This window comes from Syngnathoides biaculeatus, chromosome 2, assembly GCF_019802595.1.
Source record: "Syngnathoides biaculeatus isolate LvHL_M chromosome 2, ASM1980259v1, whole genome shotgun sequence".
In the NCBI taxonomy this organism is placed as follows: Eukaryota; Metazoa; Chordata; class Actinopteri; order Syngnathiformes; family Syngnathidae; genus Syngnathoides; species Syngnathoides biaculeatus.
Genome location: NC_084641.1, coordinates 16,430,746 through 16,448,257, shown reverse-complemented (window position 1 = coordinate 16,448,257; position 17,512 = coordinate 16,430,746). Strand labels below are relative to the sequence as shown.

At 40.7% G+C, this 17,512-nt stretch overlaps 1 protein-coding gene across 1 annotated transcript; it reads right to left on the bottom strand.

The window, feature by feature from the left end:
* Positions 1 to 1,560: 1,560 nt before the first annotated feature.
* acp2 (acid phosphatase 2, lysosomal) lies at positions 1,561 to 17,512 on the bottom strand. The gene is made up of 13 exons (XM_061837138.1): positions 17,365 to 17,512; positions 12,243 to 12,338; positions 11,807 to 11,893; positions 10,245 to 10,305; positions 10,046 to 10,137; positions 9,871 to 9,969; positions 9,649 to 9,738; positions 9,484 to 9,567; positions 9,358 to 9,406; positions 6,785 to 6,873; positions 6,571 to 6,677; positions 4,067 to 4,242; positions 1,561 to 2,764 (listed from the first exon to the last, which is right to left on the bottom strand). Exons 1-13 carry the CDS (start codon positions 17,434 to 17,436, stop codon positions 2,619 to 2,621), a joined length of 1,248 nt encoding a protein of 415 aa, XP_061693122.1. The 5' UTR covers positions 17,437 to 17,512; the 3' UTR covers positions 1,561 to 2,618.

Below are 17,512 nucleotides of genomic sequence, written 5' to 3'. Positions count from 1 at the left end.
CTACATTTGTGCGTTGGAGATGACTGTCATGTTTTTCTTTCTTTTTTTTTTTTAAACACATTGTTCTCAAATGAGACAATTTGGCATTATTTCTTGGGAATTTGACAGCGAGAAGAATAATTCGTACCTGAAATGAAGTGATCGTTACACAGGCGTGTGTATTTGGTTGTCCACCAGCCATCACGTTTAATTGGCGAAATCCATTGATCTTTTCTTGTCTTTTCAGCCAGTATTCCATAGAATGACCTGTCTTGTCTGTTGTAGCAACCGACAGCACAACAAGTCTTGGGCATTGTGAATATTCTGCAATGTCCCCCACACTGTCGAACAGCTCTTTTTGACCGGCAATATGGCATCGCGAAAACTGTGACGTCACGCGCACGTGCTCTATAGGCGAGTAATATCAGTAACAGGTGATCCGGCTTGCTTGCATTTGGCGGTCTGCCGGCTAGCCGATACAAAACGTCAACTCCAATTTGAAGAAAGAAACGTTGATACCAAATGCCGCGTTTTCAACATGACATGGACTGCTAAATATTTATTTACTGAAGTCCTAGACGATGTTCTTGGTTTGTGGCACACGGGTAGCTGCGTTGAAGGGCTAGACTAAATCGCCCACTACTTCAAATTGACGGACATCGATTCCTGACGGAGGTTTTGGTGGGCGCTGCTCCCGTGAAAATCGCTGGGGAAAAGGAATATTTGTGGATTAGGTCTGCCCCTCTCCCGACCCACTGAAACGAAGAGGGTATGAAGATGACAACAGGAAACTATATACAATATTCACTGAGGTAAGTGGAAAAATAACCTTTGTTGTTTCGCTTAGTGGAGGCTTTCATGAGGAAGTAGCCCTTTCCCTCGACCCGACTAAGGCAAAGCATTTGAGGAAGCCATATTATCCAGATCCTCACGTTGTCATATTATAATTAATGTATTGTATGTTGTTTCCAATGTGATTTCAAAACAGTTGAGTTAAATGGACATTGTTTCTTCTCCCCTTCACCTGCAAATGTGGATAATGCACCTGGTTCAGATGCAACTCAGAACTTCATCACTCAGTGTCTATTTGTACAGGTTTTCTACCAGTACTTAACCTGAATGAGTTCAGTGAATGAAAGTTCATGAATTCGTTGATATTTTGCTAGAACTTGAACTGAACGTAGTTCAGTTCAGCCCGATGAATGTTTTTGAGAATGCACTCATTGTGGTGTCTTAACGCTTTTTTTTTTTTTTTTTAAATGAAATTCCATTTTAATGCAAGAGTGCCATTTTGTTCGGGTCTTCCAAAAAAAAAGTGTGGACTGTTTAGTTGGCAACGATGAGGGAATGAAATACCAGTATTTTTAGGTCAATATACTGTCGGCAACAAAGTACATAAAAAAAAAAAAAGTAAAATATGAACTTGTTGATTTTAGGAACGGTGAACTTAGTTGAAATTTCTGAATTGTGACCGATGAACTGATCTAGTTCATTTTTGGAATGCTGAAGCTAACTTTTAACATGTTCATGTTTCTGTCAACCAGCTGTGAACTGGCTCTAAGACAAATAAAACAAACCACATGCAAAAATTCGTTTTATTTCTTTACTTTTACAGAAAAAGAGTAACAAATAGTACCTACGTGTACAATCATACACAGTCCAGTGACTTTGGAGGCTAATCAATAAAACAAGGACCACGCAACTACCTCTGGTGGTCATTTGGGAATTACAACATTTTTTGTATGTGCTCCCATTTGTATTAAAACATAATTAATTAAATCTGTTCTAACTGCAGTAAACAAAAATTAGAGTTGCAAAACTTACAAGCACTTTAAAACATGCTGACACAAAACAATGAGCAACTGTCAGAAAACATGGCATCTGACTCCTCTGATGAAATCGAACTATTTGAGGGAGTGAAAATATTAAAAAGCAAGGTCACACAACTACAACACAAAAGCACTATTACATTATCTTCAATCAAATTCAATAACGCACAGCTTAAAAATAGGCGCTTGTACAGCAGTTCACCAAATGAATTTTTTATTTTGGCCACATGTGCCACATAATCCAGCTACGAGAAATTTTCAAAATCAAATTAAGTGAACACATAGGGTTCATATAAAATCCATATCATAAAAGCTAGAATGACTGCAATTATTTAAGGCATAATGGTCATTTGATCTCTGTTTAACTTATGCTAAAACAAATGAACAAACAATGAACACTGATGCAAAAAATAAAGGTCACCTCTCTAGGTACACTTTCTTGATGTTCATTAGCACAATTGCACCAAACAGAATCATACCATAGATCCCATCAACTTTGATACAAATCAGAAAAGCATGAGGAAAAAAAACAAAAACGTTAAAAGGTAAACGTCTCTCAAGAATTCTCCAAGAATTTGTCATCGTAACAGGTTCAGGAGTCAATTGTAAAATTTTCTTCAAGCCCCAATCTTGGTAGTCAAAAAAACAAACAAACAAAAAACAGCCACAGTGGGTTAAAAAATGGTTGATGACACTCCATGGAAGAGGTCAAAGTTCGTTGTCATTATAATCATCATCATCATGATCATCATCGCTGCTGTCCCATGATGGGGAGCTCGTTTGTCTGCAATGGAGGACCTTGTACTTCTGTCAGGACTCCTCAGCCACCCCGTGGTTAATGATCCGGCGATATCCCTGGTTACCCAATGGCTCCTTGAGGCGAATGATGGACAGGAAGAGGATGACGATGAGGATCAGCAGCAGGCATCCCGACACTGCCAGAGTGATGATCACCTCTGTAATGACCATGAACACCTTGTCAGGCTGGGACTAGATGAAACTGCATGGAAATAATCTATAATAACACAATATTGTACAGTGGTGCCCTGAAATATGACTTATGGTTCATTTCATGGCTATGCTTGTAACTCAAAACACTCATCTAAATTCATTCATTCATCCATTATCTGAGCCGCTTATCCCCACAAAATCTGCGGTAGTGCTGGAGCCTATCCCGACAATATTTGGGGCAGGAGGGGATCCCAATTAATTTTTTTTGTAAATGCCATTTATCCATTGCAGTCATCCATTTTCCTTGCCGCTTATCCTCACGAGGGTCACGGGGAGTGCTGAATCCCATCCCAGCTGTCAACGGGCAGGAGGCGGGGTACACCCTGAACTGGTAGCCAGCCAATCGCAGGGCATATAGAGACAAACAGACGCACTGACAATCACACCTGGGGGCAATTTAGAGTGTCCAATTAAGGTTGCATGTTTTTGGGATGTAGGAGGAAATCGGAGTGCCCAGAGAAAACCCACATAGGTATGGGGAGAACATGCAAACCACACACAGACGGGGCCGGGATGGAATCCGGGTCCTCAAAATAGTGAGGCCAAAGCATTACCGGCAGAACCAGTGTGCCGCTCCCTTGCATTCACTCCAAACTAAATAAATTGCTTTTTAAATGATTAAAAAATACTACTCTGATTTTCTACTGTATAAAACATCCAGTTAATAATCTGATGTAATAAAAGTAAAGAATTTTGCTGTTTTTTCTGGACTGTGCTGCTTGTTCTTTGCCCACCTGGGGGCAGTGTAATACAGAAAGACACTAAAAATGCCATACCTCAGTGACCTGCAGTCATTCTTCAAAAAGGACAAATAATTTACACACACGTGTCTTAAACTCATATAGACAGTCGGCCTACTTAAAGGGTGACAAGTAGTCACTGTGCTCTTTGGTGACAGTGTGTACCACACTAAACATGCAGCAAATGAAAGGAAATATCTCAGGTGATTGAAAAGAAAATTATACACAAGCATGTTAAATAAAGGCTTTAAGCCCATCTCCGAGCGGCTTGGTGGTCATGTGACTACAGTTGGATATAATCCCATCCATCCAAAAGTTAAAGATACACAGGACTTTAGGACATGGTCAAAATTGATGACAAATTGAAAAGCCCAGAACAACCTCCAAAGATATTAAAGATGTACCCAGTCAAAGTACATACATCAATGTCAAATCATCCTTATCTTAGGTGGGGTGGCAAACAACACGGACCCTGGGTGTTATATTTGTGTTGATTAAAAAGTTTACCTTTATTGCTCCCACTTGAAGCCACCTGACATTCTCTTTCTCTGTCCTCAGAAATGGAGAGCTTTGTAATTTTTACAAACTCCTCCAGGGGGCAGTCGAGAGAGCAACCTGGCAACTGAAGCGCGTACGGCTCAACTGTGCTGTCGTTCCGGTAAAACATGGACACCGACAGAGACCTGGGCAAACGCAAACCATAGGGTTAGTCATGTTTTCTCTGTGTTTTTCTGCACATTTCTCTCGGTTTTGCCATGTCCAGGATGAGTCAGTGAATGGCAACTTCAGTGCAACAGCGACAACTGCATTCATATAAGGATGCACTACATATTATCTGAGCAACGTCATCGCGGTGTATGTGTGCAGAATTGTCACATCGCAGGGTTCACTGCGATGTTGGTGTATTGTCATATCCAGTGAATCAAATGTAATATTCAATATTAATGTTGACCAACAGAGGGAGCTAATTGGAAATGGTAATATTAGCACTCATTCATTATCCATTCCGCTTATCCTCACAAGCCTTACATTCATCCATTAACACACATTGCTGCTGCTATGCAAGGCGTTGCTGGGCCCACTGGGAGCAATTAGGATTTGGTGTTTTTTGCCAAGGACACTTAAGAGATGTGGACAGTTGAAGTCAGCATTTGAACCGGCGACCCTTCAGTTACTGGACAACTTCATTTACGAACTAGCTCACAGCCGCCCAGTATAATCAGCATTGATAGCAAGCGCTCCTGGGAATGGAAAGTTGTTTCACAATCGTGTCAGTCATACTGTTTTGCGTATTTTTGTTTGCACTTAAAGGACTACAGTCCTGTTTTTGTTATTTCTTCATTTAAAAAAACAACAACAAAAACTTGTGTTTTGCACATTTCTTGAGTACTGCAGCATTCACAACACTGACTCTGTATCAGATTTGTGACTACGTAATCACTTCAAAGTGCTCTAAATTGCTTGGAGACTGCATTATGCAGTTATCATTGTATTAGCATTACCAGGTTACTGGCAAGCGTTTCATGCTAAGAGACTTTCCGTAGTGTGTTTTTATATTTTAAAAGTACCTTTTCTCACAGTGACTGTTGGATTAGAGCAGCTCCAGCTACCGGAGACAAATTCCTTCTGTCTGACACACTTGGGAAATAAGATGATTCTGAGTCTGAAGTTTTTGAGATTGTAGGGTGAAAGCTTCAGCTGGCTGTGAGTGTGGACTGAATGGGTGGCAACACTGGGGAAATGAAATGCCAGTATTTTGAGGGTAATAACCTGTCATCCACAATTGGGGGGGAACTATGAACTAGTTTATTTTTGGACAGGTGAGCTTAGTTCAAAATGAAATGGTGAATTATGGACTATGAACTGAACTAGTACATTTTTGGAATGCTGAACAGTACTTTGAACTACTTTCTTTTGCAGAAAAAAAAGAACTCTCCCAAAACTGGTCCTGTATTAATTAACTTCACAATCCATACGACATCTTTTTTTTAAAAATTGCAGTCATTTTTTTCCAAGATTGTGCAGCCCTACTTTCGATGTAAAGTGGGCCAGTGTGATGGTCTGAGCACTCCCGGTGCTGAAAAGTCGTCTTGTGATTAATGCGCACGCGCGCATATTTTGTAAACTTCCGGCCAGTCTGATCCATCCGCATCCATGCTTCAAAATGTGCCATTGGACAACTTGTCTCCTAGTGTTCATGTTTGCTGTGGACGTCTCAGAAAGACGAACGCAGCGAACGTACATGTATGTGTATATCTTTTTGTCAGCTTTTGTTTTAAGGTTAGGTTAAGCTTAGGTTATAACGTATGTTAGCTCACTTCATGTAGAAGAAGGGGAACTGTGAGACCGGGAGATTTTCCAGTAAGAGTCAGCTACGTATCCAGGGTTCCTGTGTGAGAAACACTTGCGCATTAATCACAGGGAGACTTTTCAGCACGGGGGAGGGCTCAGACCGTCACACCAGCCCAACTTTTGTCATAACAACTAGACATCACTGCCAATACATTACAAATTTGTGACATGACTTCAATCCCACTACCTGGCTTTGCTACCTTGCACATGTGAATCCCAACCCCTGCGTGAGGGATCATCAGGGTTGCCACAGAAAACCGTCCAATTTCATTTCAATTCATACAATCTCACTGTGATTGGGTAATTTGTAAAAAGAAGCAAATTTTGGGATTATTCCGCTAATCTACAGCTTTCACATGAACTCTTGTAAATAATGAAGAATGGTTTAATATCGGCGCTTACTTTCTTCCCAATAAACCTGGTGCCAAAGGAAAGATCCTCAAATTGAGTCCAACTCAATGTGGAAGAAAACAATTATAGCCGAAAAATGAAGGCAAACTGTTGTTTTAAAGATCAGTTACTGTTTTGAGTTTACCTGGCTGTGGTATGACAGGGAAACACTTTCAATTAACTCAAATTATAAATAAAATAATTCTAAGGTCTGGAGCCTTGGCCAAGACACTGCCTTGCACAAAAAAAGTGTGTGTGTGTATGTGTACCCGTTGTCATCCGAATATAGCTCAATCATGTGACAGGAGGCATATGGTGGTTGTCTGCCATTGAAGACATTCAAGCTGACCTGCAGAGCTGCCACAGTGGTGTCATGCTGTCAAACGAGCACACACACAATGTTATTACCTGAATCCACGTAAACACAGTATAATAAACTGTATTGAAATGGCAGATTTGTATCTTGCAGCTACTGTATCTTACCGCAGAAAGCATCATCATTTTCAGACGCTGCTTTTCTTGAGATACAGCAACTCGCGAAATATTCTTTACTATTTCACCCAATAAGATCCCTGGAAGACAAAGGCGATTAATGTAGCTTATCCACAGGGTTTAATGCCACGTTATGCTTTGTAACTTGCATATTATGAAACCTATATTGTTTAACACAATGTGTTGAAGGATTTGTTTGGATTTGGGTATTGGATGTTGCATGGATGTTGCGTTAGTCTTCTCATTAGCAAGTAAAATGCATGTTTTGTAGGGTTTAAATCAGGAGGTTGACCTGGCCAATCTAAAAAATCTGTTTACGGTATCTTCTAAAATCTTATAGTTTGAAGGGTTCACAATCAGATTATTTCTAAATAGTATAAATATAGTGTTAACCCGCAATATCTGAAATCAAGCAGACTATTATTGTTTTAATAATCAAATGTAATAAACATGGACAACAAAATACAATGGTTTACTCTCTCGTGGAAATTTGCCCATTTTCAAAGGGATTTCGTTACCATGACGACAGGCAGACGTCGCCACAAAATGACAACCATTTGTTACTGCAATGTAGTTACCAGTTAGGCTAACGCCTCGCCTAGCTACTTTTTATTCTTCTTTAAAAAGTGGTGCCTTTACTGACAAGTTTACTTTATTTGTTATTTCTTATTATTTTACCATGCACGTAACACTTAATATTTTCCCCATGGAAAAGCATTACAAATGTATTATCTTTTTAATATAAAAAACCTGCACACTGCAATAATGTACTTTATAAAAACATACAGTAATGACAATTAAATATAATAAATCTAAATGTATGATAAAATACATGGAAAATATATTTTCAAGCAGTTTGTGGGTCATGATTACGTAATTTGTGTAGGTCCTTCTGATGCTTACACATTGGCCACTAGAGGGCATTAGACATCATACAGACTTATACAGTTGAAACTGAAAGTGTACATGCACCATCATAAAACTAAACGTTTAGTGTTGAAACAACAGTCGTGGGGATTTGCGGCTCACTGGTGATTTTTTTTTTTTTTTTTTTTTTTTTTTTTTAAGTTTTGCAGCATACACTAAAAATAACATCTGACATGATCTGCAGTGTTAATGAATAAAAAGATGGAGGTAGTAAGTGTCCTAAGGGGTTGGTGGTGCTGCACACCCGCTTCCCCATGGTTGTGATGCCCCCTAAAACTACTACTACCAATAGCCATTCATTCATTCTCCGAGCCGCTTATCCTCACAAGGGTCGTGGGAGTGCTGGAGCCTATCCCAGCTATCTTGGGCATGAGGCGGGATACACGCTGAACTGGTTGCCAGCCAATTGCAGGACACATAGTGACGAACAACCAATCGCACTCACAATCACACCTAAGAGGAATTTGGAATCTCTAATTAACGCATATTTTGGGGATGTGGGAGGAAACCGGAGTGCAGGCATGAGGATTTCGGAAAGTATGGTAACCGATCTTTCGGTTCCATTGATTTTTGTCCTGGGGAACGGTGGGAAACGATTTTTCGGTTCCCATTGATAATGATAATGGAAACCGGTTTTTACGTGTACTTTAGAATAAAGCCTTAGCAGGCATGAGCATTTTGTCTTTTACGCTTAGCAACCGACAAGTTCGACTAGCGTTTGAGTGACCCGGATATGAATAACTCGACCTTGCGCATGCGTAGCAAACCGGTGCTGTTTGTAAACCACACTGACAAAGCTGGGCGTTTTAATAATTAAAAATAAAGGGGTAGTTTTGTTTTATACAGATTGTTGTATTTCGTTGAGAACTTGTTTTACATTCCACACATGGGCGAATTTTATTAAAGCCCTGAGATCAGGGAAACGGACTTTCGGTTCAGTTTTTTTCTCAGGCTGGGTAACGACACGGTAACGGAACGATTGTTTCCGTGAAATGCTCATGCCTGGGAGTGCCCAGAGAAAACTCACGTAACAATGGGGACAAGCAAACTTCACACAGGCGGTGCCAAGATTTTAACCGCCTTCATCAGAACTGAGGCCAATGCTGGAAGAGTTTTGTGTCTTTTTGTATACAGTAGTGTAAGTAAATTTCTGGTTTCAACTGTACATGGAAGAGAAGGTCATAACCGCTCAGTAAGGTGCAGTCATGCCAGTCGTTTTTGGCCAAGGATATGTGCCCTTGAGTGTACAGTAAAGAAAATAAGTATTTGAACGCCCTGCTATATTGCAAGTTCTCCCACTCCTGCAGTGTGTGCGAACTTGGTGAAAAACTACAGGAAACATTTGACCTTTGTAATTGCAAACAAATGCGACTGTGCCAAATATTAACATTGGTTTTCTCAGGTGTTCAAATACTTCTCATGATTCAGCTTACTGATCAATCTGTCTATTACCCCATACCTCCGGCATTGGTCACTTGTTTGTGGGTGATGTGCTGTGTTGGTTATCTTGAGTACACCACACACTATAAGAACAATAAAATTTTTTTTTTTGTCTTATCGTTTGTGAGTCTTACGTTTGGGGAAAAAAAATGGTTAAGATGTTAAAACTCTTTGTGTGTACAAGGCTTAACACACACCTCCCTGCAGCCGACTCTTCTCCTGCTGGTTGTAGACCCCAAATAAAACCTAAGATTGGCATTGGATTACTAACAGTTTGTGTCCAAACAGCTTTAAATCCAGGAGAATAAAGAAACAGTTTTTACTCGAAATCCAAAGTCCTTCAGGAAGCGGAGGCTTGCCAAGACAGGAGGGGTCACCCAATCAGGAGCTGATTTGTTGTGGCGTGACTAGGAAACACATACATAAGCAAATTTTTATAGGGGGAAAGTCACAGAAGACAAGACAATAGAAGTGGAAAATACATTCACCTCACAAAAGAGTGTATCGTACACACTCCAGGCTGACTCCACAGTCGTCGTCTTCAGTCCAGTTTTGTTCCCTACAAGCTCCATAATATCCTAGAGGGAAAATGAAGACAGAATATCTTCTCTTATCCTGCCCCTACCAAATAAAGATGCTCTATTTCAATTACAGTTAATCTCATTATATTGTTCATTCTGTGGAAAAACGAGTTGGGGGGGGGGGGAGACCTTGTTAGCAGATGTGATGTTAAGGAACTCTTCAGTTTGTTCAGTCTCCTTCATGAGCTCTTCGAAACGAGGGCAATCTCTCTGAGGAAAGGCCAGCAGCTGAAAAGTACACCAACATTCTCTAATAAAACAATAATGTGATAAATCCCAGTAAAGGTCATGCCCTTCTGCCTACCCTCTCTTCACTTTGCGAAACTGTGTGGATGGGGATGGGCTGCCACTTTATGTTTGGTGAGAAGACCTGCTCACCATTGGGGGGGTAAAGACCTGCAAGACAATTCGGGTGCAATTTCAAGTTCGAAATGCAGACCCGTTTCCAACTTTGCAAAGTCAACACCCTGCAAGTGACAGGAAGAGCAAGCGGGTGAACTTACCTGCAAGGTTGGCCTCGGCACTCATCAGGGTGCGATCATAGTCTGTGCTGCGGACTGAGATCTGAGGACACAGGAGTTGCAGTTGAAGCCTGGACTGCACTTTACTTGAAATAGAGATGAAAGTAATAAGATAGCCATAACACGCGAACGCCTCTCAAACTCCTCTATTGTTTGAGAAATTGGAAAAAGGGCCTTACACCAATATTGCATGAGCTACTAAGAAACATATACACATTCATGTCAGAGGTCATGAGATGTCAATAAACCTTTTCAAAAGTCCTTGCAAGTGACGAGATTTGATGCAAAAACTTCTGTTATTTGACCGAGGTAGAGTAATTGAGAAAACAAGCTTAACAGCTTTAGTAATGAGTTTAGCCTTCTTCTCTACCACTGTAATTTTGTGCGATGTCATTGACCCAAAAAAAAAAAAAAAAGTTCCCTGAGCGAAAATGCTTTGAACGGAGACTCAACTTGGGCGTCCATTTATGTCACTTCATCAATAGTAAGTGTAAAGGAACTTTAGATGTGTTTAAAATGCATAATGACGGACTGGCTAAACTGGTTAATAGATGTTGAAAAAAATTCTGGAAAAATGGCTCAATATCATCCAGTACCAGGCCAGCTATATTATGTTTTCCAAAGACAACCAAAGAGCGATGCATAGATCGCTTGATTTTCCACCCATCACTTGATTTTTTTTGACCATCTGCCAATACAGTACCTCATCAAAATCCCATACATCACCATTCCGTTAAGAATAAAAAAAAATACAGTGAAGTAGTTTCAGCGATCTTAATTCTTAATCAGTGAAATAATGGTATCCTGACTTGATATTTATGTGGCTAAAATCTAACGAAGCAGTGGTTGAAAATTAAACCAAGTGAACAAAATTCTTTATACATTCAGTAGCGCATTACAAAATAATGATGCAAACAAATTCCTGGTCCATCCCATCTTAAACTAAAACTGAAAAAATGAAATCATAAATTCCCCCACAAATATCTTATGTTTTAATGAATCAGTTTTACACACTGCAACGTTGTCCAAGCAAAACCAATGCGCCAAGCCTCTTTTCAAGCAGTGAATGTTGACGGTGTGCGGTTGTTTGTTTCTATAATTAACAACAGGCAGCACTTTTCGATTGGGTGTCACTTGATGAGCGTGCCTTTGAATAGATTGACACTCCTTTTTTCATTTGTCGGTCGACCCAACCCATGATGCAAGGTAACCTGTGTACTTTTTGGGGGGGGGTTTCCTGTACAACCAGTCTTAAAAACTTGCAGTTTGAATAAAGGAGAAGCATTTTTGTGGAATGCTAGTAGTCGTGCGGGCGTGGTTGTCTGACTCTCGTGTGACATTGTTTAAGAGAAGGCTACAGTGTTGGTGTTCGATTTGGCAATGTCTTTGTACCTAGGAAATATTTTATTCATTTATGACCTAATGAAAATAAAGAAAATTTTAAAATACCTCATGCCGATCAGCTGAAAAATATGTGGTCGGATCGGGATGCGCGCCGGAAGAACCTTGGTTTATGAATGTCAGGAAAATGAATATACATTTACCTCATGTCGGACATAGCTTTCATTGAGAAAGCCGTCATAACGCTTCCTGAGAAACTGACCCAGCTCTAAGTGTTGCCGCATCCCTTCCTACGAACAAACAAAACCATGCAGTGCGATATCACAAATACTACACACAAGGAGAGTAAACTTCATTTTAAACACTCAAACAATTAGTTAATATAATAAATTGAAAATTCATTACATCTCCTTCCTTTAGCAGGTTTTTATTACAAATCTCAAAGTGCAACAAACCTAAAGTCTGCAATTTTCCCTCATATATGCATATTAAAAACTAATAATAGATCACATTTACCACACTTTTGGTGTTTAACCAAGCTACTAACTTTACAGAAGGAATCCCATTCTGTATAAAGATGGGGCAAAACAAATGCTTTTGTAATATCATACTGTATTATAGAAACTGAATGTCCGGTACCTGTGATAGCTGTCCAAATCCTTGAGGCCAGGCGCTCTCTTGGTGTGGGTCAGTGGGATAGGCTTTCACTGGTGATCTGTCGCCATGTCGAAACAACTGCACAGAGACGCGAGATGTGATCCGACCCAATCTCTTGTTCTTTCATAATATTTGTGTCAGATTTTTATTTGCTGGGTCTTTTTGACATATCTGGACCACAATGCTTGATAGGTTTGAGTTTTCTTTGCACACAGTACAGATTTAAGACACTTTGTGCTGGATACTATAACAAAGCAGCCCCAGGACAAACAGTCCCCTTCCAAAGTATTGGAACGACAAGGTCAATGGACCTTTCCCACCTGTCAATCGCTCATATAATAATAGCCAATCAGATAGCCGCATTGTCTTAACTCCTGTCTTGACATGCCCCTCCCGTTGTCATGTCCCACAAGCAATGCTGGTTATCAGTCGCGTGCCCTTTAAAAAGTTAATGTTACGAACAAAATGGTCCTCAGATGCGCTTGGAGAACGTACAATTCTGATGAAAGATATCCTGCTAAGTTACAAGGGGCCCAGTTGATTCATTTTCCAAAGCCTAAAACACAGTTGATGGAGTGTCTACAATGGATTAAGGCTCGCGGAAGAGCAGACGTACAACTAAGTGTGGACAATATCAACAAACACAAGGTTGTATGTTCGAAGGTAAGTGAGGGAGAAGTAACTTCTCTGAGTTCGATTGATTTATTATCAGTGTTTTATACATTGCAGGAGAACAACTTTCACTTTGTTAGCTTAGCACTGACCTGCTGAATGAAGTGTGTCATGTTTTATGCCGAAGTGTCAGGTTAATGATACGTAAATGTGCCATGTCATGCAAGAGAATTGTCTATTTGCCTATTTGTACCGCATCGGACTTTTAAGATGGGGCACTGGGTTCCATTACAAGCCAAGTCAAATGAATACAACCACTCACTTATAAAGACTACAATGATGTTTCTCGTGATCTTTCGAAGTAAAAAGTACTCACCCTCCTTTACATGCGCAATATGATTCCACTGTTTTGTCCTGTTGGATTTCAATATGAAGTTTGTGAGGCGTAATTTTTTTTTTTTGCATCGATCGCCAATGTTTCGCTGTAACTGTGACATTGCATCCTGCTCCATCCAAAATCTTAATTCCGTGTACATATCCTTGCGTGAAATAGTTGAGACCTCTCTGTCAAACCCTCTTGGACAACTCTGGCGCATTTGGCAAAAAACATACCGCAATGTTACCGGGAATACGTGATAGAGAATCCACTTCAAACCTGTTCTGTTCAGTCGCCATTTTGGAAGATTGTGGGCCATAGCAACTGTAGCTAAAGGGGGGGGGGTGGCGGAGCTGAAGATCGCCAGTCGGAAAGGTCCATTCAAACAAAAAGTGATCTGTGCTGAGTTGTCTACTAGATGTAAAAGACCATGAAATAAAAGCTGAAATTCTGAACTTTAGTCTCAAATGTTTCCTTTGATCTGAAACACAAATGTCTTCAGTCAACAACAAAAACAAAAAGGAATTGACCTTGCCGTTCCAATTTTTCGCGAGGGTACTGTAACTGAGCCTGCTGTTTGTTTCATAATAGGCACAGTATATTTCCTCTTACTACACACAGTAGTGGCACAACTGTTGGTACCCTTTTCTTAAAGAAAACCCCACAATTATTTGAATACCGTTAGTATTGTCCCAAAAGCAATGTAGATGGATTGTGCATTTTACTCAATTCCACTTTCATCAGTTTCAAGTTGTTTCAGCGACTGTGAACCCCATCTCTTCTTTTTTGTGTGCGCGCCACTAAATCTAGTTATCTTCGGGGAAAAAAAAAAAAATCACATGTAAATAAAAATTCCAAAGTCAGAAGACTAGGACTGATACACAATTGAGCAGTGTCTAATAGTTATCTAGTCTATAACTAATCAGTCACCACCCAAGCAATGGAATCAAGCAGAGCATAGCATATTTCTGGTTTACTGGTACAGAATGCACCAATACCCCTTTTTTAAGATAGAGTAAGATTTTAAAAGTACTTACATTTTAATACTCCCCTATCGAGAATAATGATCGTGGATTATATTGTCTTGCAATTATGAGGAAAGCAAATATTTCAAAACCACAAAAGACGAAGTTTCTTCAACACAGCACAGGTTTTATTAAATATAACACTTTGTGGAGTAACAACTTGTCAGTATTACCATTTTAACATCCAACTCGATGTTTTCTATGTCTCATCATACATTTCATTTAAATGTAGCCTATAAGATAAGGCATTTTAGTTATGTGCTGTCTCAGTGTGAACACTCCAAGGCACAATATAAAAGGAGTACACATACAAGAACTTGATGATTGCCGGTCAGCTGTGGGGCTGACGCCACCCGTGAAGAGCATAACATGCAGTTGACTAAAACTCCTGTCACCTGTGTTTACTTTAAAAAAATCTCCAAAGAGCTGACCTTGCTCCTACCCTGAAAGCATCTGCTAGGCTGCTGAAGTGGAATACATCCATCCATTTTCTGAGCCGCTTATCCTCACAAGAATGGCGACCCTGCCGCAGCTTATCCCAGCTATCATCGGGCAGGAGGCGGGGTACACCCTGAACTAGTTGCCAGCTAATCACAGGCCACGTGACAGCCGCACTCACAATCACACCTTTGGGGCAATTTAGAGTCTCCAATTAATGCACATTTTTGGGATGTGGGAGGAAACCGGAGTGCCCGGAGAAAATCCACACAGGCACGGGAAAAACACGCAGACTCCACACAGGCGGGGCTGGGATTTGAACCCTGGTCCTCAGAACTGTGAGGCCAACGCCCAAACCAGTTTCCCCACCGTGCCGCCCCTGAAGTGGTATCCACATGTAGTAATGGTGGATATGTACAAGTACCAGTACAGTGAAGTAGTTTGTTATTGGCACTGATACTCGGTGCAAATAATATCAGTATGATTGCATCCCTTGAAATACTTACAAGACATTTGTCACCATACTCTCAAAAACATCCCAAACTCGACTGTTGTTCTTATCTGGTCTTTGGTCTTCTCTGTGCTTTTCAGAATGTCTATCCATTTTCCACATCGCTTATCCTCACTAGTTTGAAGGTTATGCTGGAGGGTATTGCAGCTAACTGCGGACAGGAGGCTGGTATACTTTCAACAGGTTGCCAGCAAATCGCAGGGCTCATATAAACAAAGGACCATTAACACTCACATTAATCCTTATGGACAATTTTGACTCTTCAGTTAACCTACTGTGCATACTTTGGGGGAACGGGGGGACACAGAGTACCCGGAGAATACCCGCATAGGCACGGGAAGAACTTACAAACAATACACAGGCAGAGCCGTATTTGAAACTGGATCCTGAGAACTGTGAGGTGGATGTGCTAACCAGTTGCTCAGTGGCCCACCCTCGCCAGAATAAGAGCAATAAAAACGTACATTTTGAATTAGTTCAATCATTAACCGAAGCAACAGCCAACAAAACAACTTTTGTTTAGAGGGCGAGAAAACAATGTTAAGAATTTTAGCTGGACATTGTACTCCGTGGACCTCAAGTTGTGTAAGACTGTGGAATGCTTGATGCCATGCTATTAACGGTGAAAATTATGACTGGTTCCAAAACAATTCCAGCCGTCACATCACTGATAGATTCCGTCACTCTTTCTTATACATATATATCCAGCCAGCCATTTTCTGAGCTGCTTATCCTCACGAGGGTCACGGGAGAGCTGGAGCCTATCCCAGCTGCCATTGGGCAGGAGGAGTTATATAAGAACTACAGCCCACCAACGATACGAATTCTCACAAAGACAGTCTGTCAGCACATAAATATTATGACCCGTTAAATAACCTGCACAGTACCGCCAAATGGGAGCAGGAGTTAACTGATTGAAAAAATAAAAGCAGTGTAATTTAACTGTAGAAATATGCTAGACACAAGCTGATACGCCTCCTGGTAATTTAGTTACTTAAATGGACTGGAAGATGTATTAATCAGCGAAACACACATTTATTCTCGCATGTAAGATGTTAAGTTGTTGAAAGTCATACGTAGCGAAGCGTAGAGGGCATTCATAATCACTGGTGAACAAACGTGTCCTACATTTCTATAAATCAGTGATTGTCAACCTGTGTCCTGGGGCACATTCGTGTGACCTGGGGAATTATACAATTTCACATAACTTCTTAAAAAAAAAAAGATTTATTTACAAGAAATGTGCATGTTTTACCCGTGCCTGTGTGGGTTTTCTCGGGGCATTCCGGTTTCCTCCCACATCCCAAAAACACGCAACATTAATTGGACCCTCTAAATTGCCCCTAGGTGTGATTGTGAGTGTGGCTGTTTGTCTCTATGTACCCTGCGATTGGCTGGAAACCAGTTCAGGGTGTACCCGCCTCCTGGCCGTTGACTGCTGGGATATGGTCCAGCACTCCCGCGACCCTTGTGAGGATAAGTGGTTAAGAAAATGGATGGATTTATCTTCGTTCCTCAATTTGGTCCAGTGGGGCATAGAGGTAGACAGAAGAAATAAATGCTCTTCTGTTCGATCCCAAGAAGTACAGACAGTCATGTATCCACTTTTTATTTTTTATTTAACATTTTTATTTTTTTGGTGTTCCTTAGGATTTTTTTTTAGTTGTAAAATATCACTTGGCACCATAAAGGTTGGAAATCAATGTTATAAATTGGTGTTGGGGGGGGGGGTCGTTTTTGAGCTCCGAATACAGTTTTCTCGTTCCTCCTCCGTTTTGGCACGGCAAGAAATCATGTCTTATTTACCGGGGAGGGGATTTAAAGGTCGCCATTAATTCCGTTTGTTTACCCGGACGTCCATTTGTTCATAGGAATGATAAGAAAGCCACACAGTTTTATTTATAGACCAAAAATTTTGATTTTGTCCGCACGTTACATAGATTGTGGCAACGTGTTTAATTCCCACCCCCATTTCGCGTCCGATCCTCCGTATGATAGACGTGGATCTTAAAAATGTTTTACAAATTGCCTTGACTGTTGTCGTCGTAACCACATTGTAATGACCTTATTACGCGGCATCTCGTTAGGCGACCGCGTCGGCTTGGCACCCGCTACCCAGTGCAGAGGACTTCACGTACTCACCACGGTTACATATTCCAGTTTTTTCCCACGGAGAGACCCCACGGCCAAGAGGAGAAGAAAAATACGGAGCATGGCAAAGTCCGACTAGCCAAGCTTCTGTTTAACTATCTACATACGGCTTTAGCAAAACAGCGGACAGCTCGCGGTC

Excerpts from the sequence above, each read along its gene's own strand:
- acp2 (XM_061837138.1), bottom strand. The coding sequence starts at position 17,436 with ATGCTCCGTATTTTTCTTCTCCTCTTGGCCGTGGGGTCTCTCCGTGGG. Across the intron at positions 12,339-17,364 it reads AACTGGAATATGTAACCGTG|TTGTTTCGACATGGCGACAG; the intron begins GTGAGTACGTGA and ends GTCTCTGTGCAG. Across the intron at positions 10,306-11,806 it reads AAAGCTATGTCCGACATGAG|ATCTCAGTCCGCAGCACAGA; the intron begins GTAAATGTATAT and ends CTGTGTCCTCAG.